At 41.6% G+C, this 15,762-nt stretch overlaps 1 protein-coding gene across 2 annotated transcripts in view; it reads right to left on the bottom strand.

The window, feature by feature from the left end:
• Positions 1-15,762, bottom strand: part of scube3 (signal peptide, CUB domain, EGF-like 3) — an 80,304-nt gene that overhangs the window by 24,213 nt on the left and 40,329 nt on the right. The window contains exons 5-7 of one of the 2 annotated variants that reach the window (XM_034877870.1): positions 7,990-8,133; positions 5,738-5,854; positions 804-851 (exon numbers count right to left, since the gene is read on the bottom strand). In XM_034877870.1, the coding sequence (XP_034733761.1) occupies positions 804-851; positions 5,738-5,854; positions 7,990-8,133 (309 nt within the window). The remainder of the gene's footprint in view (positions 1-803; positions 852-5,737; positions 5,855-7,989; positions 8,134-15,762) is intronic. The other variant, XM_034877872.1, reaches the window with a different exon arrangement.

The following is a 15,762-nucleotide window of genomic DNA, read 5'->3' as shown; positions in this document are numbered from 1 at the left end:
ACATAGTGCGTTCTTTGTAACTGATATATTACTATATATGACATTTCTAGATCAATACTGTTGCATTATTGTGTAAGCAGCATTTTACTGTTGTAGAGGTCCTGAGGTGGAACCTGTTGGAACTATTTTATGTACGGTTAGGTAGTTTAGTTATTGGCCCCTCCAAAGGGTCACAACATAAACCTGTTTTAAAATAGGGTTAAAACCATCTGAGAAGTTAAGAGGAGAAATCATTTGTGGAACTGCTTACAACCCACAGACATCTGAAATGGGACAAGATGCCTCACTGCTTTATTGTAAGGTTAGGATCCCTTTGTTTAACGTATAATAATGTTTTATACTTTTCAAGTTTATTAAACTTTTTTTAATGTAAAGTCTGGATTCTGCATTTACACTGGCAAAAAAGTCTTATCTAAAGAAAATATAAATCAGCAGAAAATGAAAATGCTTAAGTACCTCAAAACTGTGTTTTAATACAGTACTTCCACCACCGCAAATAGAAAGATTATTTCAACAAGAATCTTTTCTAGTTGCCAATATTAAATGCAGCAAATCTGGTCAGAGACTCCCTGTTTGCAGCTGTGTTTTAAAAAGGTGTGGTTTGACACGGGCAGTGGTTGTTATTGAGAGGGCATTCGCAGAAGGAAGAGGAAGGTGGGGGGGGGGGGTCAGAGGTCAAGGGTTAGAAGGATGATGCCCCTGTGGGGAGGGGAAGGGCCTGATCAGTGCCTGCTAGGTTAGCTTCCTCTACTCCCCACACCCACAGACCCCCAGAGAGAGGAGTCAGAGGAACACATATTTACCATTGGGGAACAGTTGTGGGGCTGCCTGGGACTGGACACTCCTCTCCCCTGCATGCACGCGCACACCAACACACACGCACACATTGTAAAAACACCACTTTAGTTCTCTGTACACTTGAACCACACAGCATTCGTGTGTTAAGTAAATCATGAGTATGAAACAAGAACTAGTGTGATGGTGGTATATCCACCTTATTCCTACAGTAAATTATAGGCGCCACTTCCGATTATTCCTGTGAATGAAGTCGCTACAGGTGTCTTCCCTTTTAGGAAAACACCCTGTCACACCTTCCATGGGATACTGTGATCATACCTCTGCTTTCTACAACCAAGGGATGTGGAGCAACCTGAAGAAGTGGCCTTTGACAGTGCATATTTGGCTAGTTTAATAAATCAGTTGCTGTTCTGTTGTCTGTGGCTATATTTCTGGGAAAAAGCTGAAGCGGCGCACAGTTAGTGAGCCTTTTCCATCACCCAGCAGGTGTTGGTCCACTAAAGGACGACCTGAATAATAGGTAGGCCGAGCTCACGCAACACACTTGCTCTTCAACCGACGTGTGTGAAGCGGGGCACTATTTTTTTCGTCCTTTTTGGTCTCTGCTAGCGTTGCGGCCAAATAAACAAAGACTAGAGTGACTACTACAGGCGATAAAACTTCAAAACCAAGTTCAAGTGAGGTCCAAAGAACACACCTGCAATTATTGCTTATTGTCATAGACCACCAAAGAGAACAAAATGGAGATCTTCAAAATTGTAACATTAAGCACTAAATTTAGTTTAGCTTGACTGTGCAGCCGGGAACAGCTCAAACTGTCTCTGAACTCTGGAAAAGTCAGCAAATGCTAAGCTGACTTAATTTGTTACAGCTATCCGAGGCCACTTATTTAGGTTGTCGTTCCATCCCTCTCTATTGGAAACGAAGAGGTATTATCACATCATCCCGTTTGGCAAGTTGTGTTCCCACAATATTTATCCCACAAAAAATTCCAACAAAAAAAGAGACACTGATTAATTGAAATGAATAACTGGAAGTTGCCCATATAATTCATGAAAGATATCATGATGCTCAGGAAAAGGTGGATAGCATGGATGAGAGGGGACCATCTCTCCTGAATTTAAAAAAATCGTTAATGTCCATTTACGCCCCAGGAGCTAATAATGACATGAGAAAATGACATGTTGCAATAGAAAAGACAGCCTCTCATAAACAGCAGTGATTACTTTTCAAATCCTAAAAACAAACTGATGATGACAGATCCTCGTCTAAAATGAAAAGGGTGACATCTCAAGGCAAAAGTGTTACCCCGCAACATGCAATTATGCAAAAATATATATTCCACACAGTGCAGACAAAGTGCAGTTCTTGTTGTTTGTGTTTGAGATGAGGCTTTTGCTAGTTAGTATGAGTGCTGCGAGCCTCGACAGACAGAGCGAGTGGTGGTTAGTGCTGCAAGCTGAAAGACGGGGACAGCCAGATTTACGTCTGCACTTTATGGGCTTTTATGGTCAGATCATTCCAGAATTAATGTTGTTAGGCTGTTATGTCAAGTCTCTAAGCACTGTCAGTAGCCCTGCTGTACGGTTTATGTGCTGTCACTAAAAAAGTATTACAAAAACAGTACTTATGTCAAATTTTGACTTTTAATTAATTGGCTTTTAATTAAACAAGTGAATCCCATTTCTGCAGTGCACTGAGTGTATATTTTACTTCACATTAAACTACATGGCACACATTTGGTATGTAGACCATGTACTGAATTCATGGTAAAGCTAAGGTGATGGATTGGGCCTTTAAGCACATAGACAAAATGGGAAACTACTTTTAAGGGGCATATTTTAAATGCAATAACAGGTTTATAATTTAAAGAATTTCAATTATGTTTAAAAAGTATTTCAGAAACTCATATTCAATCCCTGTATTTAAAAGGTACTCTATGACCCTGTGGATGTCAGAATGACAAATTCAGAGCATTTTTAGGGTGCCAGATGAGAAAGCAGATGGTCATTTCTACGAGTAACAGGACAACACCACAAAGCATGCACAGTTCACATTGTCTGCCAAAGTTGGACCAACATGTCCCCATCCCAACATGCAGCATCCAGAAACAACAATTCTCAGCAGTTAAGAGGACAGAGCACTGTGAAGTAATACACCAGCATGAATGCACGGACCACCCGAAATGAGAGCACAGTGTGTTTATGTTATGGGCATGTGCATGTAGACTACATGTGTTTACATGCATTTGATGCATGCATGCTGGATATGTACTGTATGTTTGTGTGTTTGTTTGTATTACTGTTTGTATTATAAAAGGCATCTCTGGCTCTTGTTCTGTGCGTGCGTGTGTGTGCGTGTGTGTGTGTGTGCGTGTGTGTGTGTGTGTGTGTGTGTGTGTGTGTGTGTCTCTAGCATAGTGTGGCTAACTCTTCAGATGATTGAACTCCTGAGCATGTCTGCATCTGCCTGCTATTTGTGAATGTTTATGATTTGCTGTGCTAACAGCGTGAATGCTTCCACATGATGGCTGCTCCTTTCTGATACCTGGACGTACTTGATAAGACAAATAAACTTGACTTTATTAAGACTGTTTCAGTCAAATAATCTGACTTTAAAGTTTGACTAGGCAACTGAACAAATAGAGTGTGTGTGTGTGCTTGTATGTGTATGAAGGAATGAGAGAGAATAGTCCATAAATTCCCACCTATAGCATCTATAGTATGCAAGGTATCAACAATGGTAAGATAGGAAGGATAAAGAACCAACACTTCCCAAAAAAATCAGCATGTGGCGTATTATTAAAAAATTCATGACCAAGCCTGGGTGAGGAAAGACACCATAAAATGAATAAAAATGTGTCAGAATTCATATGAAACACCCCACAAGATGGATAGAACAGTGAAGCTACAGCATACTGAGAGAAGCCAGCAGACTAACGACAAAGCCACTGACGAGGCAAGCGCTGTTTTGTAATCATGTTCCTTTCAGATGAAGTATGCAGAGACTCAATTAATCACAAACGTTTCCAAATCAATAGTGAGGCTAAAGGGGAGTGTATTTTCACTTTGTGTGGTTGCTATGGATACCCTCCACACTATATACATAATTTACTATTTCGGAATGCGGTGGCTGAGAGGAATGATCACTATGTGTCATAAGGACAGCGCTTAAAAATATAACAACCCTAGCAAGCAATTTGTATCTTGTTTTTGACATTTGGGACTATTGAAAACTGAATTCAGGATTAGAGTAGGATTTCTTGTTTCCAAGAGAAACCATTTGTTTTAAGCCTTGAAATACAAAAAAATGAAATGTCTTTCTTCAAAGCAGAGGTAGCTGTCATATGTATTAAAACAAACAAAAATTTGCCAGAGGGGTAAGGTTATTGTATCAAAGCCTGGCACACCCGCATGAAAAATTTAAGTACACTTATGTAGTTTCTAAAGTGCTACATATAAAAAACAATCATAGTTTCAGCATGTGTTGCTTTTGAATATTTTTTCTTGGTGGAAACCCTAAACAGTTACAGTCCTAGTGCACAGTAGGAGTGCCTTACTGAAGGTCTTCCAACGTTTTTGTCACTCACTCTCCAGTCAGTGGTTCATTTGGCACATTGTTTGTTTTATTGAGGTTTTATTAACTAATAGAGTGTCTGGGAGATGGAGCGCCCCTGTGTCGACCGCAGAGCAGCCCTGCCTCCACCTCTGTAACCCCAGACTGTGAGGGGGAAATCAGAGGTTTTAACTGGCTGACTGCTTCCTAATCTGGCACACCATATATACATTTACTCTGCCTAGGGAATAAGACAAGCCAAGACATATAATTTGGTTGCGGTCAACTTTGTGGCGTCCCCCTGGCCTAGCAGGGTACAGCAATAATGACAAGTTGGCTGACCAGACCTTGACATAGGTCTGGCTCTCATCAGGGCTGCGGTAATAAAGGAGATCCAGAAGCATCGGGCTCATCAGCCTCTACCTAACCCAAGCTCTCAAACTTTACAGCCACTGAAACCAGTCCTCACCAGTCTGCTCAGCAGGAGTAACCTCAAATTCTATTACTGTTTGTCTTTGTGACAATGAAAATATGTCCTATCCAACTCACTGAAGCTTCCTACACAAACCTAGGTTACTTACACTGAAGCATACACGCTGAATTGGTTTTAAAAATGTGTGTGTACTGTATAAAGAAACTATTAATGACACTTTGGTTAAATAGGCGGATAAAATAAGCGTCTGCAGAAATGGTCCGTCTACTACTAACTAATGTTCCATGATTGTCAATGATATGTCTGTGCAATTCTGCATGGATAAACGCAATCCGTACACATTTAATCAAAACCTACGCTTTGACTCTACTGCACTGCATTTTATCTAGATGAGGCCTCATCTGATGGGAAACTGCCCTTCAGAACGGTTCAATATGCCTGTGTGGCTGAATGGTTTTTACTCAACATAAGTCAACGGAGGCAAACACCGATAAATGCCAGTGGAAGGTTAGGTCAGGTGTGTGAGTTGATCCCCAAAGGGTAGCATTGGAGGAACTAACCCAAGGGCTAATAGAAGGTGTCTGTCTGACTGCATGGCTAACAAACAGAGAGGAATAAGTAGAGCTGTTGCACTGTGCCCAATAAAGAGAAGGAGAAGGAAGAAAAGCCAAAGCAGATGCAGGGACTGAGAGGTTACTGGAGCAGCAGCAGCAGCAGAAGAGTGGAAAGCACAGTAGGTGGCAGACTTTTGTCCTTGTATGTCACAGATCAAGAGAGAAGGCTCGGGGGGTACAGCTACTGTAATAAGGCCGGTATTTCAACTTGCATTCTATCACAATAAACTAATTTCAAATGTCAATTAATTTTGCTGTCGGAAAGTGGGTGCCGAGTTAATTGTTTGTGGTTTTACAATTTATATGCCCTCCGTAGCATTGGGGTGAGATGACTCACCTACACAAGTCTTTCCATCGCTGTGCAGGACGAACTTCATGTGGCACGAACACTTGGGGCCGTGGTCTGTCTCCTCGCAGATGTGTTGGCAACCCCCATTACCGTAGTTACACGTCACTATCAAAGAGCACACGGTTAACATAAACTGTACAAACAGGATAACACACACTTGTTTTAAGTTGAAAGTTGACAGTAGAATGGTGACAAGAAAGGAGGGTATAGAGAGCAGAACGACATGTAACGAAAGGTCCCCAGCTGGAACTTCAGGATAATATGCATACTGTTTCCCTGGACCATATGCTCCTTGACGTTAATTGTGCTGGCTTATACTGCAATAAGGCCATTAGACGTCTTCACAGAGACAAACTGTACTGCACGTAAAGACGCCTATAGTGGAGTTCCTTAAAAATAATTGGATTACCAAAGTCACACCTCAGTCTTAGGTATGGAAAACACTCAAAACTGTAAAACTGAAATTACAACAGATGAACACTATCAATATTGTTGTTAGGATTAAAAAAACAGTAAAAAAACAAAAACATTTTCATCGCTTATTACAAAGCTAGGCTCAGATTCATATCAAAATCTATGTGTATGTGAAGAAGGGGGTGCCTTGAATTGCATAGTCAACAACTCAACTGCTGAACTATGTTAATTACATGTATTATTATCATTGCTTTATTCATCCATCACTCCCCAGACTCAATTTTGCATGCTACATTGGAGTTACACATAGTCACGTTTTCTAAACTCTCCAACAGCCGCTCCAGTGGCCTCCAGCAAGAGGCTGAACTCTCTATGAGAGCGCCAGACTACAAGCTACTGAGACTGTCTTCATGTTAAGGCATTTAATAAACTAGTGGGGTGCTCGTTCAATACGTCACAGTTCAAAATGGGCCAATTGCTTGGCCTCTGATATTGCTGCTTGCAGCTTTCTCTAGAACCACTCATCCAAACAGCTTCACGCACTTGACCCTGCGCTTCCTTGGGTCCTGAGCACTACACCTCCCATCATATACATGATATAGTAATGCTAGAGTATATGTGTCATTTGTTTACAGCTAGCTATTTGGAACCAGGCTATGTCCGGGAACAAAAGCGTTCATTTGGAAAGTTACATCGCAGATTCTTGAAATGTTCAAATTAATTTGCTACAATGTAACCTTTCCGGTCTCTCTACCTTCCTCTGCTCGTGAATATTCTTTGGCAAGCTGTGGAGAGCGAGCTGTACCCAGTGTGCCGTTGTGCGGTCTAACAGTTAAAAATGGTCCCCTTTCAATACACTACACAGTGTGTACCTAACGCACTACTAATACCCATGTCCCATATAGATCTCAAGAGCTTGCACTTAACGCTGAACTTCCTAGGGTCCTCAGCAATATACTCGCCAAGTCTAAAGTCAATCAGATGAACGGTAGAGGAGAAAATGGAAGGATAGATATACAGACAGAGACTTCTTCCATTTTAGTTAGAATCTGCAGAATGGGCAAAAACTTTAAGTGAAGACATTTTTTATAATTTATGACATTTCTTACAAACACAGTACAAGACTCATGTCAGCTGCACATAAATGATGGGAAGAATTTTGGTATGTGTGTGTCTGCAAATCTTCAAGTGCAAATACATTTATTTGCTGGCGGACGAAGGGCGCATTAACCTCGGCACTTCTAACACACCTGTGATGACAGAGTGAAAAAGAACACGAATGAGCCGAGGTTTCCACCGCCATCCTGTCTGCACCCTACCATCCCAGCGACTTTTGCCCTTTTCCTGGGCTGTCACAGAAAAAAAACTATAGAATAACACTTCTCCAATCCTTATCCAAACACAGACAAATCCCCCATCAGCCCTGGCCCCAGCACTGACAGGATGATCTCCGTTGCACAGCAACAGGAAGTGCGCGCTGTCCATCAGAGCAGTCCCCTTCGAGTAACCTCCACACTTGCCCTGGTTGTGTAAATGATCTCTCCTCATTTGATAAACATGTTTTTCTTTATTAGGACTATTCAGGAGATTAGTCACGGCTTGGTAATGGTACTTAAATGCCAGTAGCCTACTTCAAATCTGTTGGAAGGCATTTGTGGAATGAGTATAATTATCCATCATCGGCAGGTTTCCAACTCCAATCACCTTTTCACGAGGAGCCTATAAATCCTCCTCCTAGTGCATTTCCCTGTCTCTGTGTGTGTGTGTGTGTGTGTGTGTGTGAGTCACACAGAGTGGAAACTATGCTTCAGGTTGACATGACTTACATTTGCAGTCCTTGTTACCCGTGAGCTGGAATCCAGGTCGACACTCGCAGGAGATGCCACCCTTCTGTGTTTCCCTACAGATATGTGCACAGCCGTGATTCTTGTCCATGCAGGTGGGTCCTTCCTTTGAGCCTTCTTGTTGCACTGTGAAATAAACAGCAAGACCAGGAAAGAGAGACAGTTTATCTCTAAACTGCCTTTACAGATTACACACACATTTCTTTTTTTTTGAGCAAAAAACCATCCAGTAAACTAAGAGTTTGGTTTTAACCCTTGTGTTGTCTTCCTGGGTGAAAACTGAAAACACTTTGTTTTTTAATGTTTCTTTAAACGTTTTCTACACTGTTCCACCAGCTACCGCCACCATATACACCCCTTAAACCAACTTATTAACACATTTTTTCAAAATGCATGGTCAATAAACCTCATTTATATGATTTTATACCCAATTTTTGAGTGAAAAAACAGAAACTATGAACACAATTAAGTTATAATCCGAGCAAGACTTCTGTCAGAGTTCAATAAGGAAATGTTTTTTAAACCGTTTTTTTTCTTCTCCAAAAGCTGTAAAATAGGATATAACATCTGGAATTCAATGATATTGCGAATAATGTTGTGTTGAACCAACTGTGTTGTTGTTGTATTTGCCAATTTGGTTAAAAGAAACAAATCTTTTTTGAGTAGAAACTTTGAAAACGGATCAAGTTTGACCCCAAGAACAACAGGAGGGTTAAATAAGATGTCGCAGAGCTGTTATAAGGAGTAAAACAAATGCTGAAATGCCTGTCACGCTTCCTGACACTGAGTCACATACTGTATGTGCCTAGTGCTGGTGACTGACATGCCCAGTAGCCCCTTTACAAAGATTCAAGCATGTGTTGGAACATGCTCACTCGGTTCAGGCTATAAAAAGGAGGTTGCCTACAGAAAGGATAAAACACCCAGCAGGAGCTGATCCTGTAGACCTGTGATTTTAATTGAGGTAATCCCCTATAAAGAAAAGAAAGGAGGATCACACTGTGCAAAAAAAAAGAAACTGCAAGGTTAAATTATCCCTGCAGAGACTGAGATCAAAAGGCAATTGCACTTAAATAAGGGGATCAGTGCATATTTTCATAAGTCACCAAGGTTGAAGCACTTCAGTAAAAATGGGACAGACCTCTAAACTTTCATAATTCAAAGCAAATTTTCTAAACACGGCATGTAAAAGATGCAGGATTTCTGTGTGATGTATAAATGCTTCATGACGAGGAAATGCATACATCTGTTGTAGAACAGACACCTAACATGCATTTGAGACCCTCGTGTCATGAATTATTACACAAGCGGGGGCAGTGCTCCCTCTGCTTTGCTCTGTACTGTGATTACAATGCTGCCTTCGCCGGGATAAGACCAACATTTGACTACAGATGCAGTGACAACCCCCACCTCTGTGGCTCAATAAAAAACGAACAGATTTCTCACCGTTTCCTTCTCTTCCAGCGAACAGGGATGCAGTGAGCAAGAAGACACGTCCATTAATGTCTAATTAAATCTGCTGTCGCAATGAAGGGTGTTTGGAGGTCTAACTTTCTTAATTAGCCAACTTTTTTTATTAATGTAAGCATTTGCATATGTGCATGAGTGTCAACACCTAGTAAAGTTCATATAACCTTGTGCGCTCTTGGGCTTAAGTCTAAATGTGGTGTGTCAGTCTCGAAAAGAGCGTGCTGTCATACAGTACTATGTACCTGCCTCGAGGGCTACAAGGAGAAAACAATATCAGCTTGACAGAAACGTGTTTTCACATCATTCCTTGCTTAGTTACTGATTTATGTACTATAACCCCTGCCACCATAACCTCATTTAATTATGCCTTCTTGTTTTCCATATGTTTTGCCAAGAACTCAACCGGCCCTGCTATGTATTGTATTTCCACTCGTGGCTGAAATCTCTTCAGAGTCTTTCTTAACTTCAAGGAGCTTACGACACAAGCTTGATAGACAATTCTGACCTCCTTGGTTAAATACTTTCCATCACTATAAGTCTGTCAACAAGTATCATAAGGTCATACAATCCTCTCAGACTTTCCTTCCTGAGCTCTAGTCACTGTTGCAGACAGGGTGAACTATCAGACACTAACTGTAGCGACCGCCCTTCCTGCTTCACAAAGACTCAGCACTAGGCCATGCTTCAGCTTGGAAGGCAAAAAAGAAAAATGCATGGCAGGACTGAGTGAAGTGACTATGAATGAGCATCAACAGAGCAACTGCTGTAAAGGGCTGCAAATTTTACAGCAAGTCATGTGGATATTTAAGTAGGATGTGGAATTCAGCCAATCCTTTTCTTGGCTTTGTGTCTATCTCAGGTCAGACCAACAAAAAAAGGACATCTATGACATTAACAGAGGATTGAATTTCCAACTAAGTAAGCCCAAAAGACTTAAGATTACTTACTAAGGTTGTATTATGCATCCCAAAACTCACTTCACTCCCCCTTAATTTTATGCAGCCCCTCTCCCTCCAAATACTACACAACTATCCATCAATAACATGTCGGACTAGGGCCAGAACCTGGGCCGTCAGCCCTCTAAGGACCAATAAAAGCCAAAGTGTTGACACAATGGCCAGGCCCAGATTTTTCTCCAGGCCAAGCCCAGATATTATCCACCGTGTGCTGTTCCCTTTAACTGGCTGCTAAAGGCCTTCAGTTTATATCGTTGCTAAATGATGGGAAGCAGAAAGAAAAACATCCTTTAAGAAGATGGATGGCTGTCGGAGAGAAATAAAACCAAATATGCTAGTTCATATGTGTCACGATCTACTAAAACCATCTGGTGACCCATAAAACACAACTCTATATGTAAAAACTAACAAAAAAACTATCACAGACCCCTTTACAGGCACAGAACTGGACAGGAAATAGAGTCCAAAGTCTTGGAATTGAGAGAAAGCCTTTTAAATAAATCCCAAAGGGACTGACCAGAGTGGATATGGGTTTTCACACTGCTCAACATGAACAGGCGTCATCGAATCTACTTCACTTGTGGTAAAAAGGGAACACTGCAATTAACCAAGGAAACAAGTGGGAGTGTTCTGTCTGCAAAGGAGCCACAACTTTAACCTGACCTCTGAACCCAACAGTAAGAGTTGACACCATTGCCGAAAGCCAAAACATTTTTTTTGACCTGTACATTAAATAACAGCCTGTGTGTTAAAGGAATAGTTTGATATTTTGGGGAATAAGTTTAAATGTTTTCTTGCTTGAGAGTTTGATGGAAATATCAATGTCAATCTCATAGCCAATTTATCTTAGCATAAAGATTTAGTTTGTTTAATCTATCAAATAAAATGTTAAGTTAAAACCACAACGTGTTATTTTACATGTTCAAATGATGTGTGATATGTTATTTAGTGAGCTATAGAAACGCTGGTGGGCTGTAGCTTCATATTTAGCGTACACACGAGAGTGGTACCGGTCTTTTATCTAACTCTCTGCAAGAAATAGGCTGTTTCCTAAAATGTCAAACTATTCCTTTAATAGATATAAATATCCAAATATGATTGCATTTAAAGTAATTTGTTTTCTAGAGCATATCCTTGCATGCCTAGAGTGATGTGATGCACTTTTCATTTGCCAGAAATCAGGTTTTTCTTTTGTTTGTTTTTAAAATAATGATTAAAGCCCCTGCAAACTTGGCTTAAAGTCTTTATCTGTAGCACATTGATGACTTAATAACCAGCAATCAAGTACAACATTATTTATAAAGAGTTTTACAGTCAACAACTAAGATAAACAACTATAAAAAATGTCTCTTATTTTCAATGCAACCCACCAACTGTCCAAGATCTTGCAATAATTATTTGCAGTATTACAAACCGGGAGTCTGGCGTGACATTTCCCGTAAAAAAATCCTGTATTACAGTTTTTCTCCATTGTATACACACAAAAAAGTAACTCTGCACGCATGCCTAAAAACCCAAAGTCCCAATTTAGGTGCTGCAGCCATCGGAGGCCACAGCTTTCAAAGACTGCCTGAGAAGGATACAACAGCTACTGTAGATCCTCCGAATTCTTTAAAAGGAGGTTCGCATTTGTGGATCACATGTGAAGGAGCCTTTGAAAGTAAATGAAATAGGACAGTCTTCGTTGCACCAGTGTGAGCAAAGACTGCAGCCCCTGAATTGGGACATATTGGCTCCTGTATAAATAAGACTCCAGGCCATAAAAATAGAATGAGATTCATTGTATTTTGTATGCTCCAGACTGTTAAACTTCAGCACAATTCCATTGTTTTGACTCAAATACACATTCTAAATGAACCAGGACTAAAAGTATTGCCATGGCACGAGGGCGGACAAGACTTATTTTGGTAGCTCTCAATATGTGACCATCTAAGATCTTGTTGAGCACGCTAAATTTCCAGTGCTTACTTTTTTATTCTTTCCTAAAGAAAGCATTATCCTTGGGGATAAAGAGACCACAGTAAATTATTTTTCGATCTCTTGAAGTAGAATCAATTTGTGTCTGTCACTGAGTCAGTGGAACTTGAACTTAATATGTGAGATCTGCTGCAAGCGCCCGCAGGACATTGCATTAAGTGCAGGTCACATCACAGTCACCTTTCTGAAAACCAGCAGGTCAGAACAAAAGCAAAAGAAGAAAAGGTACTTAAGGATTTGCTGAAAATGGCAACTCCTGTGGGCAAGTCAGTCTAAATAGATGGCTGTGAGGAGAGATTGATCGGAGCTCAAATCACTATCTCAGCCGGTGGCTGGCAATCTATAGCTCTCTCAGAACCAGACGAGCTTTAACTTCACTAAACTGCAAAAGAACTCAACTGAAAACACATTTTCTGACACAGTGAAACATTTGTATCATGGACACAGGAGCTTCAAGCCTTGTGTGATTGTCCTTCTGAGCTAAAACCTCCCTACCAAGAAACAAAACAACAGTAAACTTTTAACAGCAGGGTATGAGTTTTTACATCACATGTGGGATTGTGCAAATGTTAACATGGGTGCTCCAGCTAAGATGTCGACGAACAAGATCCCGCAACAAAAGATCCAAGGAGGCCACAAGTTCTTCACCAGAGCGCTTCATGCTCTTAAACCTGAGTACCATGTAGTGGAGAGACAGAAACAATGGGGCTGAAGTAGTGGAAGGCATGCCAAGGGTTTATAGTCTGCTCTGAGTGCTTAGGGCAGTGAAAAGAAGGCTGCTGGTCCGTGTTGAGCTGCTGTCATACGTCTCAGAGGGGAGACGGTCCCCTCTTTTCTTGACACTGGCTGGAGGACATTAAGCAGCTAGCTAGTGTTGGTTAGTTACAAACTGAAAAGAAGGGGCCTAAGCATGGAGCCACCACACTATTAAAGCAACATTCCTTCCTCTTAGATAATGGGCCCTTAAAAGTTTTAATAGGAGGATAAAAATGTCAGTGCATGAAAAGGAGAATGGGAAAGGAGCTGAACTGGATTGAGTTGAGCTGAGCTGCAACACAGATGGTCAGACAGAGCCGGTCAAGTAAGTAACTCTTGCTTATCAACTCCGTTCAGAGAGATTCCACCCAAGAGCTACCGTTTGGTCTGTTGTGCGAGCGCTGATTTTCTCCATATCCCCAAGGACTTGTTGAGGCTGCTCATTTCACTCCCTTTTCTAAGAGAGGAGCCACTGAACTAATTCAAATCTTAACCACACACACACACACACACACACACACACATACACACAAACACACACACTTTAAACTCTTGTACAGTTGAGAATAAGTCCTGCTGGTAAAACAGATACAGTAGGACACTTGCATTGATGCATGTGTATGCATTCACACATAAGTGTATTTGCATAATGTATGCAGGTTGCAAGCAAATTTGTGTGCGTTTGCCCATCTGTGTCACACACAGTTGTGCAGCACCTGCTGGGGATGTGCCACTCACGCCTTCACTCCTCCTCCCATTCTATCAAGGTCACCTCACAGTGCAGTCCCAAAGGAGCTGGGCATCCTCCTAACAGCAACAGACATCACAGCAGCAGCAGAGCTTTCTTTAATAAAGACATAGAAACAATGTAAGATACAGTATGTTTTTACAGAGACGCATTCCTTCCAAAATCAAAAGGCAGAGGCTGCCAAAGAAGGCATTTGTCTCAGCAGAGCTCAGTCTGGCCCTCTGATAATATAGCCATGACAGCCAAGTGTTAGTGGAAAAACCCTACTGGCACTCAGGCAGTCCGCAGCAGCACGCTGGGCTGGCCAGCTTATAGATGGCCTTCGACAAACCCACGAGCAAAAGGGATGCCCGTTTCAAATGAGGTATGGAGAATTCAGTGGCAAGGCAGCCAACTTTTGCTAAAGCCCAAGCCACTGATGTATATTTGTTCAAGGGTGGGGGAGAAGGAGGCGGGGGGCCACGGCATGGGGCTTGGTATAGTCTGGACAAAGAGGGAAGATAATGTAGGAAAGAGGCAGAACAAAGAGTAAGAGCAGAACAAATAAAGGTTGGACAGAGAAAGACAAGAGGGACAGGAAAAGTGTCCCGTATGTCTTTGTCTCAACTGTTGGAGCAATGGGAGGGACTTAATACGTAGCAATGGGAGCACGAGGCGTTTCCTTCGTTCCACTTCCCTAGAATAGGAAAGGAGCCTGGTTATACGGTTGGGCTGCAGAGCAATGGAGCAGTGACTTCTACACTTGTAAAAACAGTTCTGTGGCCAATGCACAGACAGGCAGGCAGGCCTGCTGAGAACCAACACGGGGAACGTGTAAGAACCGTATCGGCTTCTTCTCAGTGGGACATTCACACAGCACAAGACATAAACATGCATATAACCCCATAAAGTGTCTTTTTGCAAATACAAATAGTTATAAATTAGATTGTTAAGTATTAAACATTGCACCATTGGACTGATGGAAACAGGCCCTTTAGCGGCGCATTACTTCATGTTCTTCAATATTGCCTTAGATATTACCTTCTAAGAAAGTAGGTCATTTTATCCATTTAAGATTAGAACAAAACATCAATAAAACAAGGTTCAATGACCCCGTGCTTGATTTCACACAGGAGGAATGTGATGGCTGGAGAGCAAAACTAACTGAGAATATGATGCAAACATTTGTTATGGATTTGATCTCATTTATTGGAAAATTCCTTGCACTTCTGCGGTTCTGGGCAGCACAGAAAACACAGTCAACATGCCACTGTCTGCATCTAAATGTCATAACAGAAAGTGTCCAATTGTGCCTCCAGCTGGATTAAATTGAAAATGACTGAGTTGTGTGCCTGTGAGTATGTGTGATTATATACATGATTGGAATCTAAAGATGGATGCCGAGCACACACGCGGTGCGGCAGGTGCCCCGTTTGTGCTATCTAACCCGGTTAAAGCTATCAAAAAAGCCTTTCCATCCCTTAGTTGGATACCTAATGCTGTTATTATTATTTGTTTATTGTTACTAACCATACGGCAGCGGATATCCATCGAAAACAATGCCTGTGTGACAAACGGAAGTCATAGTCCCCTGCACTCTACCTATCTAAACAATGGGCGAGCCGGAGTGCCATCTACGTTACAGGGGAATCAGGGAATCAACACAGCAAGTAAAACTGTGAGACTTTTGCATCTGGCATGCGTAGTGCTGCTGGCAGGTGACGTGGAGACCAACCGTGGCCCACATCCTTTGAATAATGGCTTTCAGCCTCGCAACAGGCTCAGTTGGCCCATTGTCACTGGCTAACGAAGCCAGTGAGAGCAGCCAAATAAATAAATAAATACATGTCCATCAGAGAGAGAGAGAGA

The sequence above is a fragment of the Etheostoma cragini genome, chromosome 7 (assembly GCF_013103735.1).
Source record: "Etheostoma cragini isolate CJK2018 chromosome 7, CSU_Ecrag_1.0, whole genome shotgun sequence".
Taxonomy (NCBI): domain Eukaryota; kingdom Metazoa; phylum Chordata; class Actinopteri; order Perciformes; family Percidae; genus Etheostoma; species Etheostoma cragini.
Note: the sequence above shows the minus strand (reverse complement) of the source record. Positions and strands in the feature narration are given on the sequence as shown.